The 21,025-nt window shown below is 37.7% G+C and overlaps 2 protein-coding genes across 2 annotated transcripts; both read left to right on the top strand.

Moving 5' to 3' along the window:
• Positions 1-317: 317 nt before the first annotated feature.
• Positions 318-10,152, top strand: LOC121429914. The gene is made up of 8 exons (XM_041627176.1): positions 318-1,018; positions 1,803-1,981; positions 2,801-2,903; positions 5,030-5,108; positions 5,839-6,003; positions 6,615-6,727; positions 7,162-7,261; positions 8,386-10,152. Exons 1-8 carry the CDS (start codon positions 461-463, stop codon positions 8,553-8,555), a joined length of 1,467 nt encoding a protein of 488 aa, XP_041483110.1. The 5' UTR covers positions 318-460; the 3' UTR covers positions 8,556-10,152.
• Positions 10,153-12,262: 2,110 nt separating this feature from the next.
• LOC121429905 lies at positions 12,263-19,300 on the top strand. Its single transcript, XM_041627166.1, has 8 exons — positions 12,263-12,522; positions 13,809-13,981; positions 14,364-14,466; positions 15,155-15,224; positions 16,285-16,452; positions 16,749-16,867; positions 17,735-17,825; positions 19,006-19,300. Exons 1-8 carry the CDS (start codon positions 12,283-12,285, stop codon positions 19,200-19,202), a joined length of 1,161 nt encoding a protein of 386 aa, XP_041483100.1. The 5' UTR covers positions 12,263-12,282; the 3' UTR covers positions 19,203-19,300.
• The last annotated feature ends 1,725 nt before the right edge of the window (positions 19,301-21,025 follow it).

Genomic DNA, 21,025 nt, shown 5'->3' with positions numbered 1-21,025 from the left:
CAAAAAAAAACTTTTCTTTTTTTAAAAAATGAACAGGAAACTTTTGACCTTCCTGTAGTTTTCCGTACCCCTTGAATTTAATACCCATTGAGTGCATTTATATGCCAGTCACGAGATATGCGATCGGAATTTAGCTATCGGCATTGGCCTGTAACTTATTTCTTGCACACGGCACTAAAAACAAGTCACCCGCAACTCTACGTCATCTAGCCACGCCTCCTTTCTCTATCTCCGCTCTGAGTTTTTCCGGGATTTCCCCTTTCAGCACGTTCAGCGATTGGCCTGGGTGCATTTGCTTTGCGTGTTGGAAGAAGAGCATAAAAAGTCCACTCGCTTGTATGACTGGTCAGTTAATTCACAGACACCGATCAGACGGCTGAGGAAATCTCTAGCACCAATCTACAAAATTACATATATCTTTTTAAAATTCGATTCGAACGATTTCAAGCGAAGATTCAGTATGGCTCAACCGATGATGCAACGAAAGCGATCTTCTATTAATTTGAATGAGAAAGTTACGGTGAAACCGGTAGTCAAGCGACAGCGTTCTGAGCGAACGCTGGTAGCAGAAAAGATCGAAAAATGCCTTCTTCTTGGGAATGCATCACCAAGAGTGATGACAGAAGTGCCGTCATTATCACCCAAGCAAGAGTTGTCGCACGACAAATATTTAGACGACTCTTTCTTTCTCGACAACGCCCTTTTTGACAAGAAAGACTCACAGACCAAGGAACAGAAGTGCGACATCGAACGCGAACGTTCCTCTGAACCCGAGGTCGACGACTTCGGCCTGAGCGAGGAAGCAGAGAACGAAGTCGTGTCGTTCGACCAGGCAACGGTGGGCGATGCCACGAAGAAGATCTGTCAAGAATCCCAGAAGAACGTGGAGAATGAGGGCGAGGATGAGCCCGACGGCCACCACGGTCAAGGAGGGCTGAAGGGATTCCTTGACAGAGTCGCTCACAGGGTCGAAGACGTTGCCGAAGGACTGGTTGACTTTGTGATGCCGCATCATGATGTGAGTAGTTTATTCTACAATGAAACTATTGCAAGGATTTTCTTTGTCTACATTCCCTCTAAAAATTAGGAGTTTTCATTGTTTAGGTCACCCGTTAAGTCATATACACTCATTTTGTATGACAAAATAGGGCGAACTTTGTCATTTTAAAGAATGAAAAGAAGTACGAACTTTGTAATTCTATAATTGAAAATTTTGAAAACAAATAAGAACTTTGTAATTCAGTACAATGAACAGTATATTGTCGAGAGCTAATATATTATGATAATTTTTTCCAATATCATTTTGTTCGGCAGCCTGCATGGCTACTTTGGCTAGCAAGATTATTTCACTTTTATTTCACTATACATGTATAATTTTACGATTGTCATCAAAATATTAATCAATAAGTCATTAGCTGCAAAAAAGTTTTTCGGGGATTTTGTTGTTTATAAACGGGGAGCTACTCGCATATGACATCACAAGCAAAATAGGGTTTTCAAAAAAATTCTAATACTGTGTTATGATGTTATTCATTTTTGAATAGATTTCACCAAACCCTCGTATGCGTTTTTCTATAGTACCTTGTAATAGGTTAAATTCAGGGGCCCCGGAAAGTGGGGAGTGGGGGTGGCTGAGGCGAAAGTAGGAGGTTGACGCAAAAAAAATAATAAAATGATGGTAATTGTTTGTTTAACATAACACCGAACACGATTTTGCGGCTCCTGTAACCATGGTAACTGAACTTACGTCAGGATAACCTCCCCCAATCGACAGAGTAAATTATTTCTCTGTCCTTTTTCAGCTTCCTCGCCAGGAGCAAATAGACTACCATGATCTCGAGGGGTTCACCGTCCATCTCCCGGCTCACTTCCATCCATTCGACAGCCCTTGTCCGTTTGGTGCTCGGCTGAATCGATCAGAGAATGGGTATAAGCTTGCCAGAGTACTCACCGACACGGCAGCTCACCATGCTGGCCTGAAGTACGTATTAAAGCCTGCATTAGCTTTGTAAAATCCACCCCTCCACCCAAACGAGTGCATATCATCATTCCCATTTATCACTACATTTCATTTCGTTTATTTCCATTTTCAATCATTACAGTTTGTTTTTTACATTTTGACATATGAATAACAAAACATGTCTCAAGTATCCCTGTAAAAATTATATTCAAGATTATTACATATCAGGTTGGAAATGGAGGAGGCTGCTAAAAAAGCAGAAGTTGTAGAGTGCGGCCTCCTAATATATATTCTTGTGGTTACATAGCATATATAGGAATGTGTATCCTAAAACAGTTATGATCTGGAGGGGATATGAAACAGAAGTAAACAATGAGATTTAAAAAATGCGATTTTGTATGAAAATTGATTTTGATCGGGTGTTGTTCTATCAGAATAAATTTTGGAGTGTTTTTTTTTCTTCTTTAATATGAACCCACTTCTCGGGCATGGAATGGACAAAAAAATTCAAGATATAATCTTTGTCGTTAACATCTCTAAATTTGACAGAAAAGGTATTTAAAGGAAAATAAAAACATAACCGGGAGAGAGTTCAAGTAACACACGAAACATCCAGATTCAAATTTAGATTGCGAATGTACCCCCAGAAAGAAAAAAAAATTAAAAAGAGAGAAATATTATAGGCATGTATTGATTTTTTTTTCTCTCTATATCTCCCCCTTCTCTCTTCGCCCTTTCTATTCTCTACTCTTCTCTATCTCTCTCCTTTTCTCTCTTCTCCTCTTTTCTCTTTGTCCTTCTCCCACTATCTTCCTTTATTCTTCATTTCGTATAATACAGAGAATCTGATGAAGTAACCCATCTGAATGACATCGAACTGAAGAGCTTGGACACCGTTGATTTACAGAAGCTGTTCATGACTATCGACACCACGTTCACACTGGTAAGTTAGAGGCCCTTTTACACTAGATATATAGCACGAAATTGTAAAAAAAAATTACAGAACACGAAATCGTAATGATTTCTTGTGGGCAGATATATTCATGTTGAGGGTGAAAGACGGAAACGAGTTCATAATGTTAGCAGCCCCACCCACCCCCCCAAAAAAATCGAAGAATTCTTTCCTGTTTCTTGTGACTATGTTGTTGACCAGGGGCGGCCCCACCACCGTGGGAGGGAGGGGGGCAGGGGTGACCGTTCCTCCGTATGATTTCTCAAGTAGTGAAGAAAAGAGGAGAAAGCAGGGGAAGGGGGGGGGTAAAGAAATATATAGGTCTGGACTTTGAGCTATAATCACATTCAACGGATGTGTAATTTTCAACTAGGGAAAAAAATGAAGTCGCCCCTAGGTCACTTTGCCCCCCCCCCCCGTCATGGACAACAAATGGATACCTTTCTCTTCACGATTATCAAACTAGATAGAGCGTCAGATCTTTGCTCCCCAGTGACATGCCTTGTATTGTTATATCGTTGTTTCTAATCCGTTTTAAAGTTTACCTTGTGGAAAATTACGTAGGCCGATACTGGTTATACATAGGCCTATGTAAAATTTCCATCGTTTGATGAAGAATTGCTTTGGCATTAGGTCACAACTAGAACCGAACATAAAGTAAAACTAAAAAATACTCAACCACTCTACAGCTTCAAATATTATGAAAAGCTATTATGTATATTGCCTACATAAATATACTTTACCGAGTTTCAGTTATAAATAATGTATTATATTGATTTTCATTATCTCTATTAGAACTAGTAGAAATAATGACTTGAAAATAACCACAGAAACCAAAACTATGTAGTCAACAAAGACCCGTCTTATATACTCAGCAATTGATTTCAATGGTTTACATGGTTTATGTAAATGTTTAATCTAAATCTTCTGGGCATAAAAATCGAGACCGCCTGAGGATCGATCAAACAATATTTTTTGAATAAACAGGACTTTGCCATTTGGGTTTCACATCATTTTATGGCTTGTCAGTGATTTATTTTATTATTATGTATATTCATGCATATTTATACAAGTACACAAAATCAGAGATATAATTTTTGTTTTGCATCTTGGTGGACTGTACTTAGTGTTTAAAAAGGCTAATAATCAAATATAGCAAAGATAATGTTTAATTATCGTGGGTAGTTATGACGGCATATTGATCACCGATATATCTTTTATTGACTCTGGTTAAAACCATTAATTTGGATGCACTTTATTACCTGAAAATGAGAGCCTAAATGATAAATATTTACAAGGAGCCATATCCGCTTGATATTAATGTTTGAGAAAGAATTCTACATTATAAACATGATAAAGAAGGGCCAAAATCGAATGCCCAATGCATATGTCACTATGTCTCATGCCCCCAACTTGGCGTAAATCAGGGGAGGTGTTACACTGCAAAAACTCCGGTGTTGATTTAACACCAGCTCGGAATCTATATATGATTATGTCCACACCAGAGAAGTATTGAAATAACACCAGTTTGGAATGAAACCGTTGCTGTTTTAAAACTATTGGTGTTGTATAAACACCTATCTGGTGTTAGACTAATACCAAAACCGGTGTTGTTTAACACTTCTCTGGTGTGGACAGATACAGATTCCGGGCTGGTACTACATCAACACCGGGGTTTTTGCAGTGTACAGGGGCGGCAGGGGACAGGGGATTTTTCAAATAGCGAAAAAGGGGAGAAAAAGAAGAAAAATGATTACACGGCAGGAAGTTATTCCTCAAAAAGCTGTGTGCACTTGAATAGGTAGCCTAGCTTAGCCGGGTAATAATAACAGCAGGGCCCGCTGGGAGAACAGTTTTCGGAACTGAAGTGGCTACCCTGGGTAAATATACCTCTATTATTATAAAAATTATTAAGAAAGAGACGAGACGTGAGTATGCAAAAGAGAGGTGTATAGTTATATCACCCCTGTATTCCAACTGAGAAAAGATTTAGGCCGGTTTGCCCCCCCCCCTTCAAAATACACTGGATCTTATACCCTGCATGGCGTAAGTTACAGTAAATGTACGTGTACATGAATGTATTTACCCTATTTTGTTGTTTTCTTTTGCTTCTATAGACTATTCTGAGAAGATATGTTGAGGGGAATACAGTTCATCTGAAGAAGACTACGATACGAGTGACCGTTGCTGATGAAAGTGAGTAATCATTCAAAAAGAGTGAAAAAATCACTCTTTCGCGGGTTGATTCGGAGTAAAATCTCAAAATTTCATTCTAAATCAAATGCTTTGATGATCCTTCCGCCACTCAAGAAATGAGTAAAAAATTAACATTTTCACTCTGTATTAACTCCCACTTCACTTGTTATGGAGTGAACGTTTTCGCTCTTTACATAACTCCTTTTGAGATGAGAACACTATTCTATCACCTTTAAATGTGTAAATAGAAATAAATGGTAGAAAACTTCTGGCGAAATGATAATGAACATGTTGTGGAAGCACGAGAATTGAATGCATAATGAAAAGTTGACTTGAGGAAGTTGCAGTTTAAAAGTGAAATATTGCATATGAAATTGCCTAATCATATTCGCGATAGCTTGACAAAGAATAGATGAAATATTCATGGGTAATCCATAAGATAAAAAGATCGGTAAATGAATTGATTAATGAATAAATGGTAGATCATAGAATTAATGCAAATTTTGATACGCTCAATAATAGGGACCGCGGAACCCCTTTCAATAAACGTGGCAAAAAAGTGATAATGACCATTCGTTTTTTTCCCCGCATGGTCAGCCCCCCTCCCTCACTTTCCAAATCGTTCCGCGGCCCAGGCCTGTTTCCAGAAAAAAATGACAGTTATCTTTCTTATATTTCAGGTTCTTAATTTGAATCTTTCTGTTCCACCAATTTGTTATTCTATTTATAGTTGTTGTGGAAGTGGTGCGCTCGGAGATCGTTTGGAGTCGAAAGCCGAGACATGTTTCGACATCGGCACTCTCTTACGTAAGCCAGGACGGGGACGGCAACTCACAGATCTACCTCAATAAGCAGGGAGAAATGGTTACCATGGGAACGTTGGTTGATGAGCGAGGTGAGACAGTTATCATGAATACTGATCACGATGATGATGATGGTGGTGGTGGTGGTGGTGATGATGATGATGGTGGTTTTGGTGGTGATGATGATGATGATGATGGTGGTGGTGGTGGTGGTGGTGATGGTGATGATGATGATGATGGTGGTGGTGGTGATGATGATGATGGTGGTGGTGATGATGGTGATGATGGTGGTGGTGGTGGTGGTGATAATGACGATAATGACGATGATGATGATGGTGGTGGTGATGGTGATGATGATGATATTATTGACGAGGAGGATGATGGTGATGATGATGATGGTGGTGGTGGTGGTGGTGATGGTGATAATGATGATGATGATGGTGGTGGTGGTGGTGGTGATAATGATGATGATGATGATGGTGGTGGTGGTGGTGGTGATGATGATAATGATGATGGTGGTGGTGGTGATGGTGATGATGAAGTTATTGATGAGGAGGAGGAGGAAGATGATGATGGTGATGGCGGTGGTGATGATGATGATGACAATGATTGTATTTTTAATCCAGTTCTTCAAGCTTCTATCCCAGCTTCTATGACACAAACAAACAAATGAAATAAATTTCTTTCCCTTTCTTCGCCACAGCTCAATTCTTTTTGGACTTCTATGCGGTCATAGGGTTTACGGAGGGCCAACGATGTGTTATTCGTCACGGGAGCACAAATCAGTTATACGACGCAGTTCAAAACTGTATGAAGGTACGAAGTCAACTCCATAACAGTAATTAAAGTTATTATTCCATTTTGAAAGACAATCATTTGTGAGCACATGATAATTCCGTCAATGAAAAAGTAAGTTATGTCTCACTTTCACCACTAATTTGTGGTATCGTTTGTTTATGTTAAAGACAAGACACCAAACTGGTTGATTTGAATTGGAACTTTAACTCCAAGTGCAATGGGAACTTTAATAAACTCGCTCGCATTGCACTGCCATCATAAGATGTATCTAGTTAACCACCCTTTAATAATCAGAGCACATTAGCACAACACAATGAGACGAAAATTGTAGCAGCCTCCAAATCCGACAGATTTATTGATTAGTTTCAGCTGCTATATACGGAGTCGGAAATATATCTTCTTATATACAACGACTCACGCGATTTCTTTGTCTATTTTATTTCATTTTCCAGACGGTGAAGGATATCTTTAATCCGGAACAGAGTTTCATGCTCGACAAAATAAAGAGATCAAGCAACCACACCTTTGTCTTCGAGTCAGTAGAGCGCCCAGGTAACTAAAAATATCCTACTTCATATTAAATTTTAATTTTTTAAGGACAAGTCCACCCCAACAAAAACTTGATTTGAATAAAAAGAGAAAAATTCAACAAACATAACACTGAAAAATTCATCAAAATCGGATGTAAAATAAGAAAGTTTATGGCATTTTAAAGTTTCGCTTCATTTCACAAAACAGTTATATGCACATCCCGTTCGGTATGCAAATGAGGAACTGATGACATCACTCACTCACTATTTCTTTTGTATTCTATTATCTGAAATATAAAATATTTTTATTTTCTTGTCATTGTCATGTGAAATGAAGTTTCATTCCTCCTTGAACACGTGGAATTTTATTATTATAACGTTTTGTGCTTCAGGCAAGGAGGTCCTAATCGTCTAATTCGTAAACATTGAAATATTGTATAATTCAAACAATAAAAAACAAAAGAAATAGTGAGTGAGTGAGTGACATCATCGACTCTCTCATTTGGATGTAACTGGCTCGTTCATATAACTATTTTGTTGAAAATAAGCGAAACTTTGAAATGTCATCACTTTCTTATTTTACATCCGATTTTGATGAAATTTCAGCATTGTGCTTGTCTGATTTTTCTCTATTGATTCAAATCAACATTTTTCAGAGGTGGACTTGACCTTTAAATTTAATCCTAAGTTTGTTATTTATTTCAGTTGATTTGTATTAGTCATGTCCTACTGTATAGTTTTTATTTATATATTTATTTATTTATCATTTATTTACTTATTTATTTATTCATTTATTTAATTCCTTCGAATCGGTACAGGTAGGATATTTTAGGTAACTAAAATGTCCTACTATAAAGCCGTGTTTTTTTGTGTCTTCCGTTTTATACTTGATTCTGTTGTTGAGATGAATCAAGTTCTTTTTTTTTCCGGGGGGGGGGGGCAAATCATTCTAAATTTTGCGGAAATATCCCATGCTTAATACTAGATTCCCAAGAGGTTTAAATTATATTTTAAAATGCATAGTTGTGCGGGTACTGATAGGATTTTTTTTTTTAACAGAATTGATGACGCGTGGTCAAAGTGTGTGTTTTTTTTTATAGATATTAATCAAATATTCCCAATTTCTCTCTCTCTCTCCCTTTTCAGGACACTACTTAATCTATCAGGTACCTGATGACAGGACGTCGGCCATGTCTTCTGGGACATTCAAGCTATCACAATGCATTTCTCCGCAGACGGTCCCCTCCCAGGGCTCCTTCAAGATCTATGACGTCAAAGACCTTTCTACTTCAAGCTCATCGAGAAGAGGCCTCTGATTCTACACGAGGTTACCATCAAAGGTCATCGTCAGGGTCATCAGGTCATAAGGTCACAGGTCATTAAAAACTACCTACGCCATCAATTTGCCACCCTCCACCCAGGAGTAGTACCCGGTAGGAAGCAATTCCTTGACTGCTCCTGCGTCTGATCAGGGTTATGCTAAAGCCGGGGTATGATAATAGTACGCAGCGCTGAGAAAACGTTGTTGGACATCATTATCATTGTTATTACTCAGTATGATTGGCCTAATAAACAACAAATATAGTGTTTATTGATGTACATACGGGACCATGACGGTTATTTTACTTGGTGACATTTTTAATGTTAGTTCAACTGGGTGTTATGATATTCCAACACCTTTTGATTTTATGTTTACACCCTTGTTAACGTTATGTCAAACCTCTATAGGGTGTGAACTTAACACTTCAGTATTTGGTACTGTATAAGGACACACCACTGATTAAAGCGTAAGAGAAACATTTCACATTGGTTAATTTGCTGATTAGAAATCTTACTCCGTCAAAAGGATTGGAATAATATTTTTTTCGCGCTAGATTAATCGATTCTTATCCTATCTATACAAGGCCCAATATTACACATAAAAGCACATGACCCGAAATAATTTCAAATGTTCGCTTTAACTGGAAACATTCCATATAAAAAAATTATTGTCTCGTTGCGCAAAGAAAGCACTTGTAAATAAAACTTGTAAATATCACGATGTTATTTATCTTGTTTCAAACCCCTTCTCTGTATGAGAAAATGCACTTGCCGTAGTTTCTGAGAAACACTGCGTATTTTTTTACATTTTTATTTTAAAAGTGTTTAGCCATCACTATTCGTAAGTTATAGTTCTGTTGCTGTAGCGACTCACGTATCATTAGTATATTTTGTAAGCTAAGCACAAGTTAAGTTGGTCCAACTGTATTGATCACAATTGATCAAAACTGTTTAATCGTTTGCTTCAAGGATATTGAAGACTTTGTGTATGAATTTAAGTATATTCTTAATGGTAATGTAGTGAAACTTTTGCATAAAAAGTAATGTGCTATTAAAACATTCTTTGTATTCCAGACGTATAACCATGATATTGTTGTGTTCATCGTCATAATATACTTTCTATTCAGTAAATCTTATGTAAGTTTACGGACATTAAGGTTTACACTGTTAGAGAAAAAAGGATTTTACAGAAGCAATATATGTATTCTGGGCAATTATCATACAATATTGAGTAAATTTGATACCCAATTATTAGTTTTTATTACCCAATTTGGGCAGATTTTAACCAATAGTTGTGTGGACAGTATGTTGCCCAGGGATGGTTAAAAGTTTGTCATTTTTTGCCCAACTATTTTAAGAGTGTATTATGTTATCTTGCTTGTCTGATTGTAGTGATAACACAAATGTTTATCGACGTTTCGACCAGTATACTCTGGTCGTCATCAGGATGAGGATAAACTAGATTGTCAAGTAAATCTTTATAATAGATTTATATACTTTTTTAAATTATATCTTCAACCGACGAAATAATGTAACTGATGTGAATCATGATAACTTATACAAAGCCTGTGAATAAATATGTGGTTAAGTTGATGTATACGTCTGACTCGTACAATTATTTTACAGATTACAACTTTTGTGATATATTTTTTGGTGTGATATGACTGTGTTGCGACATTATTGATAGAAATTATTTTTGTGCAAATTCAAATGAGAAAATGTGTAAAATCACTTATATTTTAATAATGATTCAAAATCTTATTTAAAGTTTCGTATGATTGTGTTCTTTGATAATAGTTCACACTAGCGTACCTACGGGGGGGGCAGAGGGGGCAGTCTGCCCCCCCTGACGAGTCACAACCCATACAAAAGACATATCCCTGCCCCGCCCCCCCCCCTGACGAGCTTGCAGACCTTTTTTTTTTTGCTTGTCAAATTTTTTTCTGGTACGATTGAAGAGCTTTTTGATTGAAGACTTTTTTTTTTGCTTGTCAAATGTTTCGGCCGGTTTTGCCCCCCCCCCCCCTGTGGAAAATCCCAGGTACGCCACTGATAGTTGATGTGAATTAATTCTAAAAATGTGATGAAATATGAGGAGGGGTGGCAGAGGGGGAGGTATAGTAGAGGAAAGGAGAAAGTGTGTGTGTGTGTGAGAGAGAGGGAGAGAGAGTGAGGGGGGGCGGGAGAAGTAAAAAACGAAAGGGGGTAGAAGGGGAGGGTGTGAGAAAAAGATGGTGGATGAAAGAGAGAGAGAGGATGAAAGAAAGGGGGTGGATGAAAGAGCGGAGACAACATGCGGTAAAGAAAGAAGACACGATCAGGCCGGGGAGAAAATATAATAAGAGACTGATGGAGAGAGAGAGTGTGTGTGTGTGTGTGTGTGTGGGGGGGGGGGTAAGAGTGGAAAGAGGGGGGGGGGGCAGTTATGTAAAGGTACTCCAATGGCGCAATCACATTTTTCCTATTCGGCGTCCGTACGGCGATTCTAAAAAAAAAGCCGTCGTTTACATTTTTGGTACCAGCTACATATATTTTGGGTTTGAATAAAAATGAATTAAACAGCTGTTTTACTATGCAAGCTTAAACAGTGCCACCCAGATGTTCATAATCATCTCGTCATATCTACATCTCTAAGGGAAAAGGGATAAGATGACGAGATCTCGAACCCCTTCATGTCTACATCTTACAGAAGAGATGATCAGATGGCAAGATCATGGATCTCGTCATTTTATCCATTTCCCTAGGTAGACATGACGAGATGATTATATGAACATCTGGGTGGCACTTTAAAGCTTCCATACTTTTCGACTCGCCTTACGGCCGCCGTAGGGGAAATGTGACTGCAGTATCATACGAAAAGGGGAAGCATACTTTTGGAATTTCTTTTTGCAAATAATCATGACATAGTAGCAAATGCGAGTGCTGATGCCGCTTGAATCATTTTGTAACTGAGTCCCCGATGATATAGCCTTCATACAAATTAAAGGTTGCTTTGAACAAATACATCGTTGAAAAAAGAAATAAAACTTTTTTTGGTTACTGATTCATTGTTTTTTCTCTGATATCACATGCTATTTATATGTATCTGATTGTTTTTTTTTTATTGTGCAGGGCCCCTTGGTAGAGCAGTTTTGTAACTGAAAGGGCTACCCTGTCGAAATAAAACGGAAATAAATAAATAAAGCTGGGTTTACTTTACTCTTTTTCGATCCACCCGATGTGATTGCATATATTTGCACGCACCGCCAAAATAAACGCTTGAATCCCTTTATTCGATTTGTTCATTGATCCTCGCTATTCATTTTTATATGTGTGACGTATTTGGGGGAAACCCCTTGACTTTCTCCGTTCTTCCAAATATTGCCAAATCTAATGAATACCAACGCTAAATCAATTCAAATAGAGATCGATATTTGAATAGGTGCGGCACAATTTGTCTCGTCATTCTTGGGAAACGTATTGAATCGTCATTCACATACATAGCTCCAGAGATTGAATCGGACATAAAGTACTCGTTTTCTAGTTTCAGAAGAAAAAAAGTTGAAGAACTATTGCTGAATAAGTGCAACTGCCTGCCGATTACAATTTTGTGTTAGTATATATAGGCCTAATTATATACCCACACTCCTGACAGTTCCAGCTTTGCATCTCAAGCCGGGACATTTCCTCTCGTGAATCTATCCTCAAATTCCTGGGTCGAGACACCAGCTTTTACACATCTCGATGATGTCGATTGATACATCAGCTTTGGGCATGACTGACGACATGATCACGGAGAAAACGGTGATCGATGACACCGACGGTGTACACGACCTCTTGCCCGACGTCGTCCACACCGCAATGAGAGGGATCGCAGGGGGCTTGGGAAAGATTGGGGACAGCGTCGATGAGTTGGTCGACGAAATAACGGACAGTTTTAATCACGTCATGAAATCGTTTGCGTTCAGCATACCGTTTAATCAGGTAAGTTGTACATTTTGATTATTTATAAAGGCAATTGATGATCCGTTCAATGATACGTTCAATGATCAAGGTAGCCGTGCTAAAGCGGGGGTAATAATAGCAGGGCCGGCTGGGAGAACAGTTTTCGGAACTGAAGTGGCTACCCTGGGTAAATATGCCGCTATTATTATCATTATTATACTAAATTTAAATTCAATTCAAATTCGTACTTTTAAGCTCGTTAATTTACCTGACTGCTGCATGAGTATGGATGCTTGTTGGACAGAAACAAGGGGACCGATGGCTTATGGTACTTTTCAAGGTACTCACAGGCCCTTGTCATTAGCTTCCTGGCAAAACTGCACCAGCGCATCACCTTCATTTCGCACCCGAGTCCAGATTATACAATGAATATATTTATGTCCATTTATATATCGCAATTACTGTGCGCATATTATAATACTCAACTGCGCTTTGATACACTCTTCGTGAATATAATTAGCCCAGCTTAGCGCCATAACGGCGCTATAATGCGTCAATGTATCCGATTCAACTCATCACCTGGTCGAGTGCAGCACAATGTGGGTAAATTTCTTGCTAAAGGAAAACGCGCCATGGCTGGGATTCGAACCCACATACCTCTGATTGAAAGACGAGAGTCATAAACCAATAGACCACGACCCTCCCACTATTGCGTATTTCTGTAGTAAAATATCGGCGATTACTTGGCCTATAGATGCTACAGCCTGATTGATATTCAGATATCATTTTGATGTGAAATTCCAAATTCCATCACTACGGATGTTCACTCTGTGACTCACTATCGTGTTTACACTTGATCGGCTTTTGCATCGGTTCGCGGTTCTGAACCGCGAGCTGTAACAGCGTGTACACGCAGTCCAAGATAAACCAAAAGCCGATTTTGCATCGCCTGTTGGTTCTGAACCAAAAGCCGATCAAGTGTAAACACGGTACATTCTGAAAACAAATCAGTCAAAAATGACTAGTTAATAGGGTCAGCTGGGAGCAACTGTTATTCTAGTCATATTTTCTAGTCGTAGTTTACTAGAACAAAGTTATTTCTGACTAGAATATAATTTAGAAATGTGACTAGACATATCAGTTGCACCCAGCTTAATACTGGTCTAGTCAGTTTGACTGAGTTGTTTTAAGAGTGTAGGAGTCTCTGTCTACAACAAAAATTGGACTTTGATCTTTCCATCATCTGCAAATAAAATGACAGTTTTCGTCAAGTTCATTCTTTTTACCCGGCTTTTCTCCCTCCTATACTTTCTTCCTGTGCATAGGAGAGCGTGCCAGCTGCAGTCAACGATGAGAACCTCGGCAACAACATTCATTTACCAAGTCTTTTGCCAAATGGCGCCCCCTACCGGTTTGGTCTGCATATCAGGCGGGATGATTTGGGCTACAGAATCGCCAGAATCTTCAAGAATACAATCGCACATCATGCCAAGCTTGAGTACGATGTTTTTTGAGCAATCTAATTTGTATAAGTGTGATGTTATTCACAGTAATATATTTCTTCAATACGAAGCTATTTGTTGATTTTGATGAACGAGCCGTGAACGAGGTGACATGAAATTTGCATTGATCGAGCTGGGGAGGGTTTCATCAACACTTAATGTCCAACAAGTTGTCAGATGAGACAACTTTCCTTGATTTTGGTTGGCTGAGGAGCACAGTTCCTATGGTAACTGTTATATAAACCTAATGACTTGTCAGATAAAATGTCCTTTATGAAAAGCTCCCCTGTGATAGAGTGGGGGATTTTGGCTTATATGTCTTACGAAAATTATGATCAAAACACTATATATTCTCCATATGTTTTTTTTTTAATATAGGGAGAACGACATCCTGACTCATCTCAATGATGTTGACCTTTCTGCGACAAACATTGTAAAGGTCATTTCCCTTTTCTCAAGAGTTGGAAACCCGTTTTCACTGGTAAGTCATTCTTGAATTCTCATAGTGATAAATTCATACAGCCAAAGTAAACGAAGGATTCAAAAGATAGCATAAACTATGTGCATAATTATCATAATTATACATTTTATAGGGATGCGATACCAGATGGATTTGAGTAATTTTAACCATTATGAACATACCTACACGTTGGCTGGTGTAGATGACCACAAGTTCAATTTTTAGAGTCGACATGTCGTCCCTCACGCATGGACACAATATTGTTTCATTGCATTATAGGCCTATTGTGGACATCAAATCAAATAAAGTATCTTTGAATAAGCATGAAAGTTTCTATCTTGTTTTATTATTATTTTGTAATATTTTATTCTTAGTTAAAACAAATGGGAATAATTCATTTTATTCCTAATGGTTTTTATTACAATGAAAATGTTTGTTTATTATATTAGGTTCAAAAATTATTATACCTGTATGCGTTTCTCCTTCTTTTCATTCAATATATACATAAAATGCAACAATACAAAAAAATCACCTACGTAAAAAAAATCAATACCTATAACAACACGTCATGAACCCCGTCACCGACAACTTGGCAACAACTTCAAAACATGATTGACTTTTATCAAAAATATCAACCCGACCAATAACCCGGGCCAATAACGTTCAAACCACCCCACACAAACAACAATGACAACAAACGACCAAATAGACAATTCTCCGAGAATTGGAATCGTGTGAAAGAATAGAGATCGTCATTCAAATCACCATTGAAATAAACGGTAAATATTTTGTCTTTAAAAAATCTAGTTACCATGGTTACACTGCAAAAACTGTGGTGTTAACCCGTGTACATAGAGGACCACACCAGTTATTTTACACCGATGTTAAATTGGTGGTGTTAGTTTTACACCTATAGGTGTTGTTACAACACCTTTTGCTGTTACACTCTTTGGTGTTATGTTTAATCTCTAGGGTGTAATTTTAACACCTCAGGGTTACACAGCAAAAACTGTGGTGTTAACCGGTGTACATAGAAGACCACACCAGTTATTTTACACCGGTGTTAAATTGGTGGTGTTAGTTTTACGCCTATAGGTGTTGTTACAACAATTTTTGTTGTTACATTTACACTCTTTGGTGTTATGTTTAATCTCTAGGGTGTAATTTTTAACACCTCAAGGTTTGGTCCTTTATTAACACCAATTGGTGTCAGTTTTAACACTGCAGTTTTTACAGTGTATGGCACTTTACCATGATGAGAGAACTGAACTTTTATAAAATATTACAACGGATCAAAAAGATAGTAATCCCAGTTCTCTCTGTGTTCCATTTGTCACTTTTTATTAATTGTAAATCTTTGAGCTTTAAAAAAAAAGAAGTTAGATTGATTTTCAATTTCAAATTACGGACTGGGTTTTTGTTTGTTTTGATGATTATTGGTCCAATAATAATGACTTAAGAAGAAAAGTAACAACAACAAAAAGAATTAGTAAAAGGAGTAAAATGGGAAAAAGAGGAAGAAGAATAGCGAAAAAAAAACAAAAGAGAGGTACAAGGACGAGGAATAATAAGAAAGAAAGAAGAAGAAGATGAGGAGGAAGAAGAAGAAGAAGAAAGGAAGGAAGGAGAAGTAGAAGTAGTAGTAGTATAAGGGTAGTAGTAGTAGTAGTCAGTAGTAGTAGTAGAAGTAGTAGTAGTAGTAAAAGAAGAAGAAGAGGAAGAAGAAGGAGAAATATACGCCAAATCAAGTGTAAACAATAATTGATTACTAATTAAATTTTTAAAAAAATCTTTTATCGCTTATAGGGTAATTTAATGATTTTTTTTATATCTGTCTAGATATCGAACAGTCCATCGACTTCAAGGTCACAGTCAGGGGTACACATTACATCCGGGACACCAATGATACATTGACAACCTATTACATCACTCAAGACCCGGATGGTGAATCGGAGCAATACGTCAACATGGAATCGAATGGCAGTTTGGTCATGGGCTCCGATCAAAGTGAGCTAATATGCAGATCAGGGATATAATCAGGGGGCGGCGATTTTATTATTATTATTATTGTCATTATTATTATTTTGTTTCATTTTTTTTTTGGGGGGGGGGGTGGCAAGATGACCAATAGGTTTATTTAAATCATTATAGAGTTACTTTCAACCATGACCCTTGTTGATGTAAATTTATTCCAAATGCCCATATTCATTACATTTTGAGAATGTGTTTGCTTGCGCGTCATTCTGCTGTGAATGGTTTTGATACATCAACACGTTTTCCCCTCCATTTTTTTGTTTTTAAAGATGCTGCCTCGTTTGTTTTGGAGAAGTACTTCACGATCTTCGCTGATGATTCGTTCCCAGTGATCCTCAAAACGTCCGATGGCAGACGTGCATTTAGTTTCACCCAAGAAAGGATGATGGTAAGACGTGGCGACCCAAGGGGGGGGGGGATGCGCGACTTTTTCCGTCAGTACTTGGGCACCTGACACGAGAGGGCTTTTTGGAGGCTTTGATTCAGACTATTAGTCTTGTATATTTTCAGAGTCTTGCCTCAATTCTTTATTAAAAAAAACTTTAGAAAATCTTAATTTCTAGGCGAGAATCGGTATTGCGTTCATGAACTCGATTGCATGATGACGTTTCGCCATACAGAGGCATATATTGAGCTGATCGGGGGGTCGGAAATTACGCTGTATCCTAATGTTTCGTGTCGACATGAATATTCATGAGGCGCAGTCTGACTAAATAATCCCTAGTATAGTCGTGCCCATAGAGAGTTACTGCTAATTATACTGCCCTCTCGCGTTTGGTACACAAGTCCTGACGTGGGGGGGGGGAGTCGTATCCGTGGGGCGTGTAATCTTCGATTTTTTTTCTGGGACCATCCCCCCTCCCCTATCGATTTAAAACATACCAATATTGCTATAACTATATATTCTCGTCATATTTTGTATAGATTTTGTATTGACTCATTGGTCCAAAAGATAAGGTGCGATGGAAATACAGCTATTAATGTCGGGTCGTAAGGTGTGCGGTGGCCTTAAGACATTCTTATATCAATCACTTCCCAGAAATCAATGAGAAATTATGCTCCGTTATGTAAACTTTGATTCCAATGCACTACTACTACTACTACTACTACTACTACTACTACTACTACTACTACTACTACTACTACTACTACTACTGATACTACTACTACTATTACTATACTCCTCCTACTACTAGTCGTACTTCATCTACTGCTATACTTATACGTTCATATTTTGTTTGTTATTTTCTTACAGCCGTTTAATCTAAGGCAGATAAGGAATTATATGATGAATGCTACAGTCGATAATGACGGATCCTCTGTGTTTGAGCAGTTGTGCAGACAAGGTAATGAAGTTTGTAATTTTTCCCCCTTTTCAAGTTTAAGTTTAAAGTATAATTTAAATAGTGTTCAAGTTTAATAGTTTAAAGTACTGATGATAAAATTTAAGTTTTCAAGGTGATATCACACCTATTAATTGCACATCAAGAATAAACAGCAACAACAATGACACAATGTTATTCAAATCAGAGTTTATTTATATTTGCCCAAAAGATACGAGCAATTTTCAGTCTTTCATCCTTTGTCCCAAATGTTTTGCATTATCCATTACATTTTTTATAAAAAACCAGGAAAAAACATTTTATTAGAAAGATTTCGAGCATGCTTACTTATCACATTTATCCCCCCAATATATATTTAATTGGTAACTTAATTTGCTGCCCTTATTAAGCAAGTATGTTTCTTCTTGAAAACGTAAATAGCGATCGACTGTAACACTTAGTCGATATGCTTTATTCTGGCATCACTCATTCTCTGCTCGAAAACTCGAGCTTGCTGATTGAAACACCATAGTTTCTAGATGTAATGACCATACACACCAGGACGAACAGATATATTTTACAATGAGGAACTGTTTCTTGTTACTTTATTGATAATGTATACTTAAGGGGCTTATATGATAGGCATACATTGATAATTATCGGAATGGGAACAAGCACCCTCCCCCGAAAATCAATCGTTTGGGTTTACTCTGCATATATTAAAAGTATACAAGTTCATAGTCACGCTGATTGCTACATTTTGTTTATCAAAAATGCACATAGTCAAATTAAATGACATTTGTTATGATGCAACGCGAGTGAGCGAAGCAAGCAAGCTGTAAGATGTTCCATCCATGGCTGCAGATTTGCCGAACGAGGGAATTATAAGTAGGCCTACTTGCCGATGGGGAAGAGAAAGAAGAAAGAAGGAAAATCAAGGAAAGAAGTTGAAAGAATCAAAAAGAGAAAGAAGGGGAAATAAAAAGGCTTTCCTTTTGGTTAAGTTGTTTTTGTTTTCCCTCTTTCCTCCTTTTATTTCGACTTTTTTTTTCATTTCGGTTAATTTCATCTTCTTTCCTTCGTCCAAAGTCGCACTTTATACCATAAACCATATTTACGAAAATTGAAGATTCGATATATCCTTTTAATTCATGATATAATACCCGGGATATTTAATATTTATCTGTCCACTTTCTTTGAAAAGATGGGGACAGCAACCGATATTTCCTGAATAATTCTGATGGCCAGATCGTCGTGTCAGCATTTGAAGATCGCGACTCCGTGTCGACGACGGCACGATTCGTCTTATATTCGGCGGATGAGGAATCAACTCGTACGGCCTCAACCGGAAGTGACGAAGAAGGGCCGAGGCATTCGAATGGACGACCGCGACCGTATTAAGGAATCTTGAAAAGTGCACTCTACCATGGTGGCTCAGTGGTAGAGCGCCCGCCTCATGGACGGGAGGTCGTGGGTTCGATCCCCGGCCGAGTCATACCAAAGACTTATAAAAATGGGACCTTCTGCCTTCTTGCTTGGCGCTCAGCATTTAGAATGGAGAAGGGTAATAATAACATATTATGTTATGCAGGGCCCGCTGGAAGAACAGCTTACAGCTGAGAGTGGCTACCTTGGGTAAATAAGAGTTATTATTATTATTATTACCCCCCACGCGCCACAAAATTGGTGTTTATATACCATTCCAGGTGACAATTTCATAAACATTATAAAGTTGTTTGGAAGTTAGAGAGCAACTGCATGGTGACTCAATTGCTGAATCGTATACCAACAAACGCTTTTTTTCCCTACAGCCCTAATCAAACTTGAAAAGTATAGAAATTTTCATCCAGAATGATTGTTAAAAATGGGAATTGGAAACTATACAAGGATTGGATTTGAACTGTAGTTGATAGTTGCGAATTAAAACCACTGAGAATGTGGTACCCGTCTTACACAAAAATGTTGCGATTGATCCGATGAAAGCCAGCAACGTCAACATTATAAAATGCATGTTTGTTCAAAATGTTTTCTAGATACGATGTATGTTCATATACAGACATCGTTTTCTTGACATTTCAGTATGGCCATCTTTGTCCATCAAAAGGACAATTTGCAGAATTATACACCGTAAAAACTGCGGTGTTAAAACTGACACCAATTGGTGTTAATAGAGGACCACACCTTGATGTGTTAAAATTACACCCTAGAGATTAAACATAACGCTAAAGAGTGTAACTGTAACAACAAAAGGTGTTGTAATAACACCTATAGGTGTAAAACTAACACCACCAATTTAACACCGGTGTAAAATAACTGGTGTGGTCCTCTATGTACACCGGTTAACACCACAGTTTTTGCTGTGTACTATATAGGAACAATTATGGCAATGATCGATGGATTTCCATAATTGAGGCTAAATTGGATCAATCATAACTCTGTGAGCCGGAACCCTGGGACCCGTTGCATAAAACTTTTTACCTGAGAAATCTCAGGTTGTTTTAATCAGAGTTTTCGCCCTGTGTTAAAGTCAATGGCAGAAATCAGATTAAGCTCAGTTTTCAGATTTTTACCAAAGTTTTCTCAGGTAAGATGTTTCATGCAACAGGCCCCTGATTTTATATAGCACCATATCCGTTGGTAAAGTCATGCGTAACTTACGCAAATATATTTATGAAACACCACCCAAAGTATTATACTACATCCGAGAACTACATTTTTGTAGATTTGTATTCCTTATATGGATTAAGAAAGTATTCCACATGATAATTTTTGCAATTTTACATCAAAATGAAAATATACATGTTTGTTTCTTTTCAGAATAAAACTATTCTGTTTCAATCGTCTTATCTTAATTTTCATCCCAATGGGATAAAAATCCCTGGATATACTCTTTGCAGCTCTGTGATTAAACTCTCTCTAAATTTGTACAATGAGACAATGCTCAGATGCTTCCATTAATAATCCCAACAAACAAGCTAAAGAGGAAGCTATATATTTTCAAAATAATGTAAGCTACAATTTATTTTTTTCACAAGGAATTAATGGTTGTAATAAATAGAGGGAGAGAGAGAGAGAGAGAGAGAGGGGGATGGGGGGGGGAGAGGTGGGGAGTGAGAGATTAGTGGTGACTATTCATTAATGTTATACTGAAATATAATGCAATGTATTCAATTCCAACAATATCAAACAAGCATTTTTGTATTAATATTGAATGATAGAATAAA

Source organism: Lytechinus variegatus, chromosome 16 (genome assembly GCF_018143015.1).
Source record: "Lytechinus variegatus isolate NC3 chromosome 16, Lvar_3.0, whole genome shotgun sequence".
NCBI lineage: Eukaryota > Metazoa > Echinodermata > Echinoidea > Temnopleuroida > Toxopneustidae > Lytechinus > Lytechinus variegatus.
This window is presented reverse-complemented; position numbering and strand designations above follow the sequence as displayed.

Excerpts from the sequence above, each read along its gene's own strand:
- LOC121429905 (XM_041627166.1), top strand. The coding sequence starts at position 12,283 with ATGATGTCGATTGATACATCAGCTTTGGGCATGACTGACGACATGATC. Across the intron at positions 15,225-16,284 it reads AATCACCATTGAAATAAACG|ATATCGAACAGTCCATCGAC; the intron begins GTAAATATTTTG and ends ATATCTGTCTAG. Across the intron at positions 16,453-16,748 it reads GGTCATGGGCTCCGATCAAA|ATGCTGCCTCGTTTGTTTTG; the intron begins GTGAGCTAATAT and ends TTGTTTTTAAAG.
- LOC121429914 (XM_041627176.1), top strand. The coding sequence starts at position 461 with ATGGCTCAACCGATGATGCAACGAAAGCGATCTTCTATTAATTTGAAT. Across the intron at positions 1,019-1,802 it reads TTGTGATGCCGCATCATGAT|CTTCCTCGCCAGGAGCAAAT; the intron begins GTGAGTAGTTTA and ends GTCCTTTTTCAG. Across the intron at positions 1,982-2,800 it reads GCTCACCATGCTGGCCTGAA|AGAATCTGATGAAGTAACCC; the intron begins GTACGTATTAAA and ends CGTATAATACAG.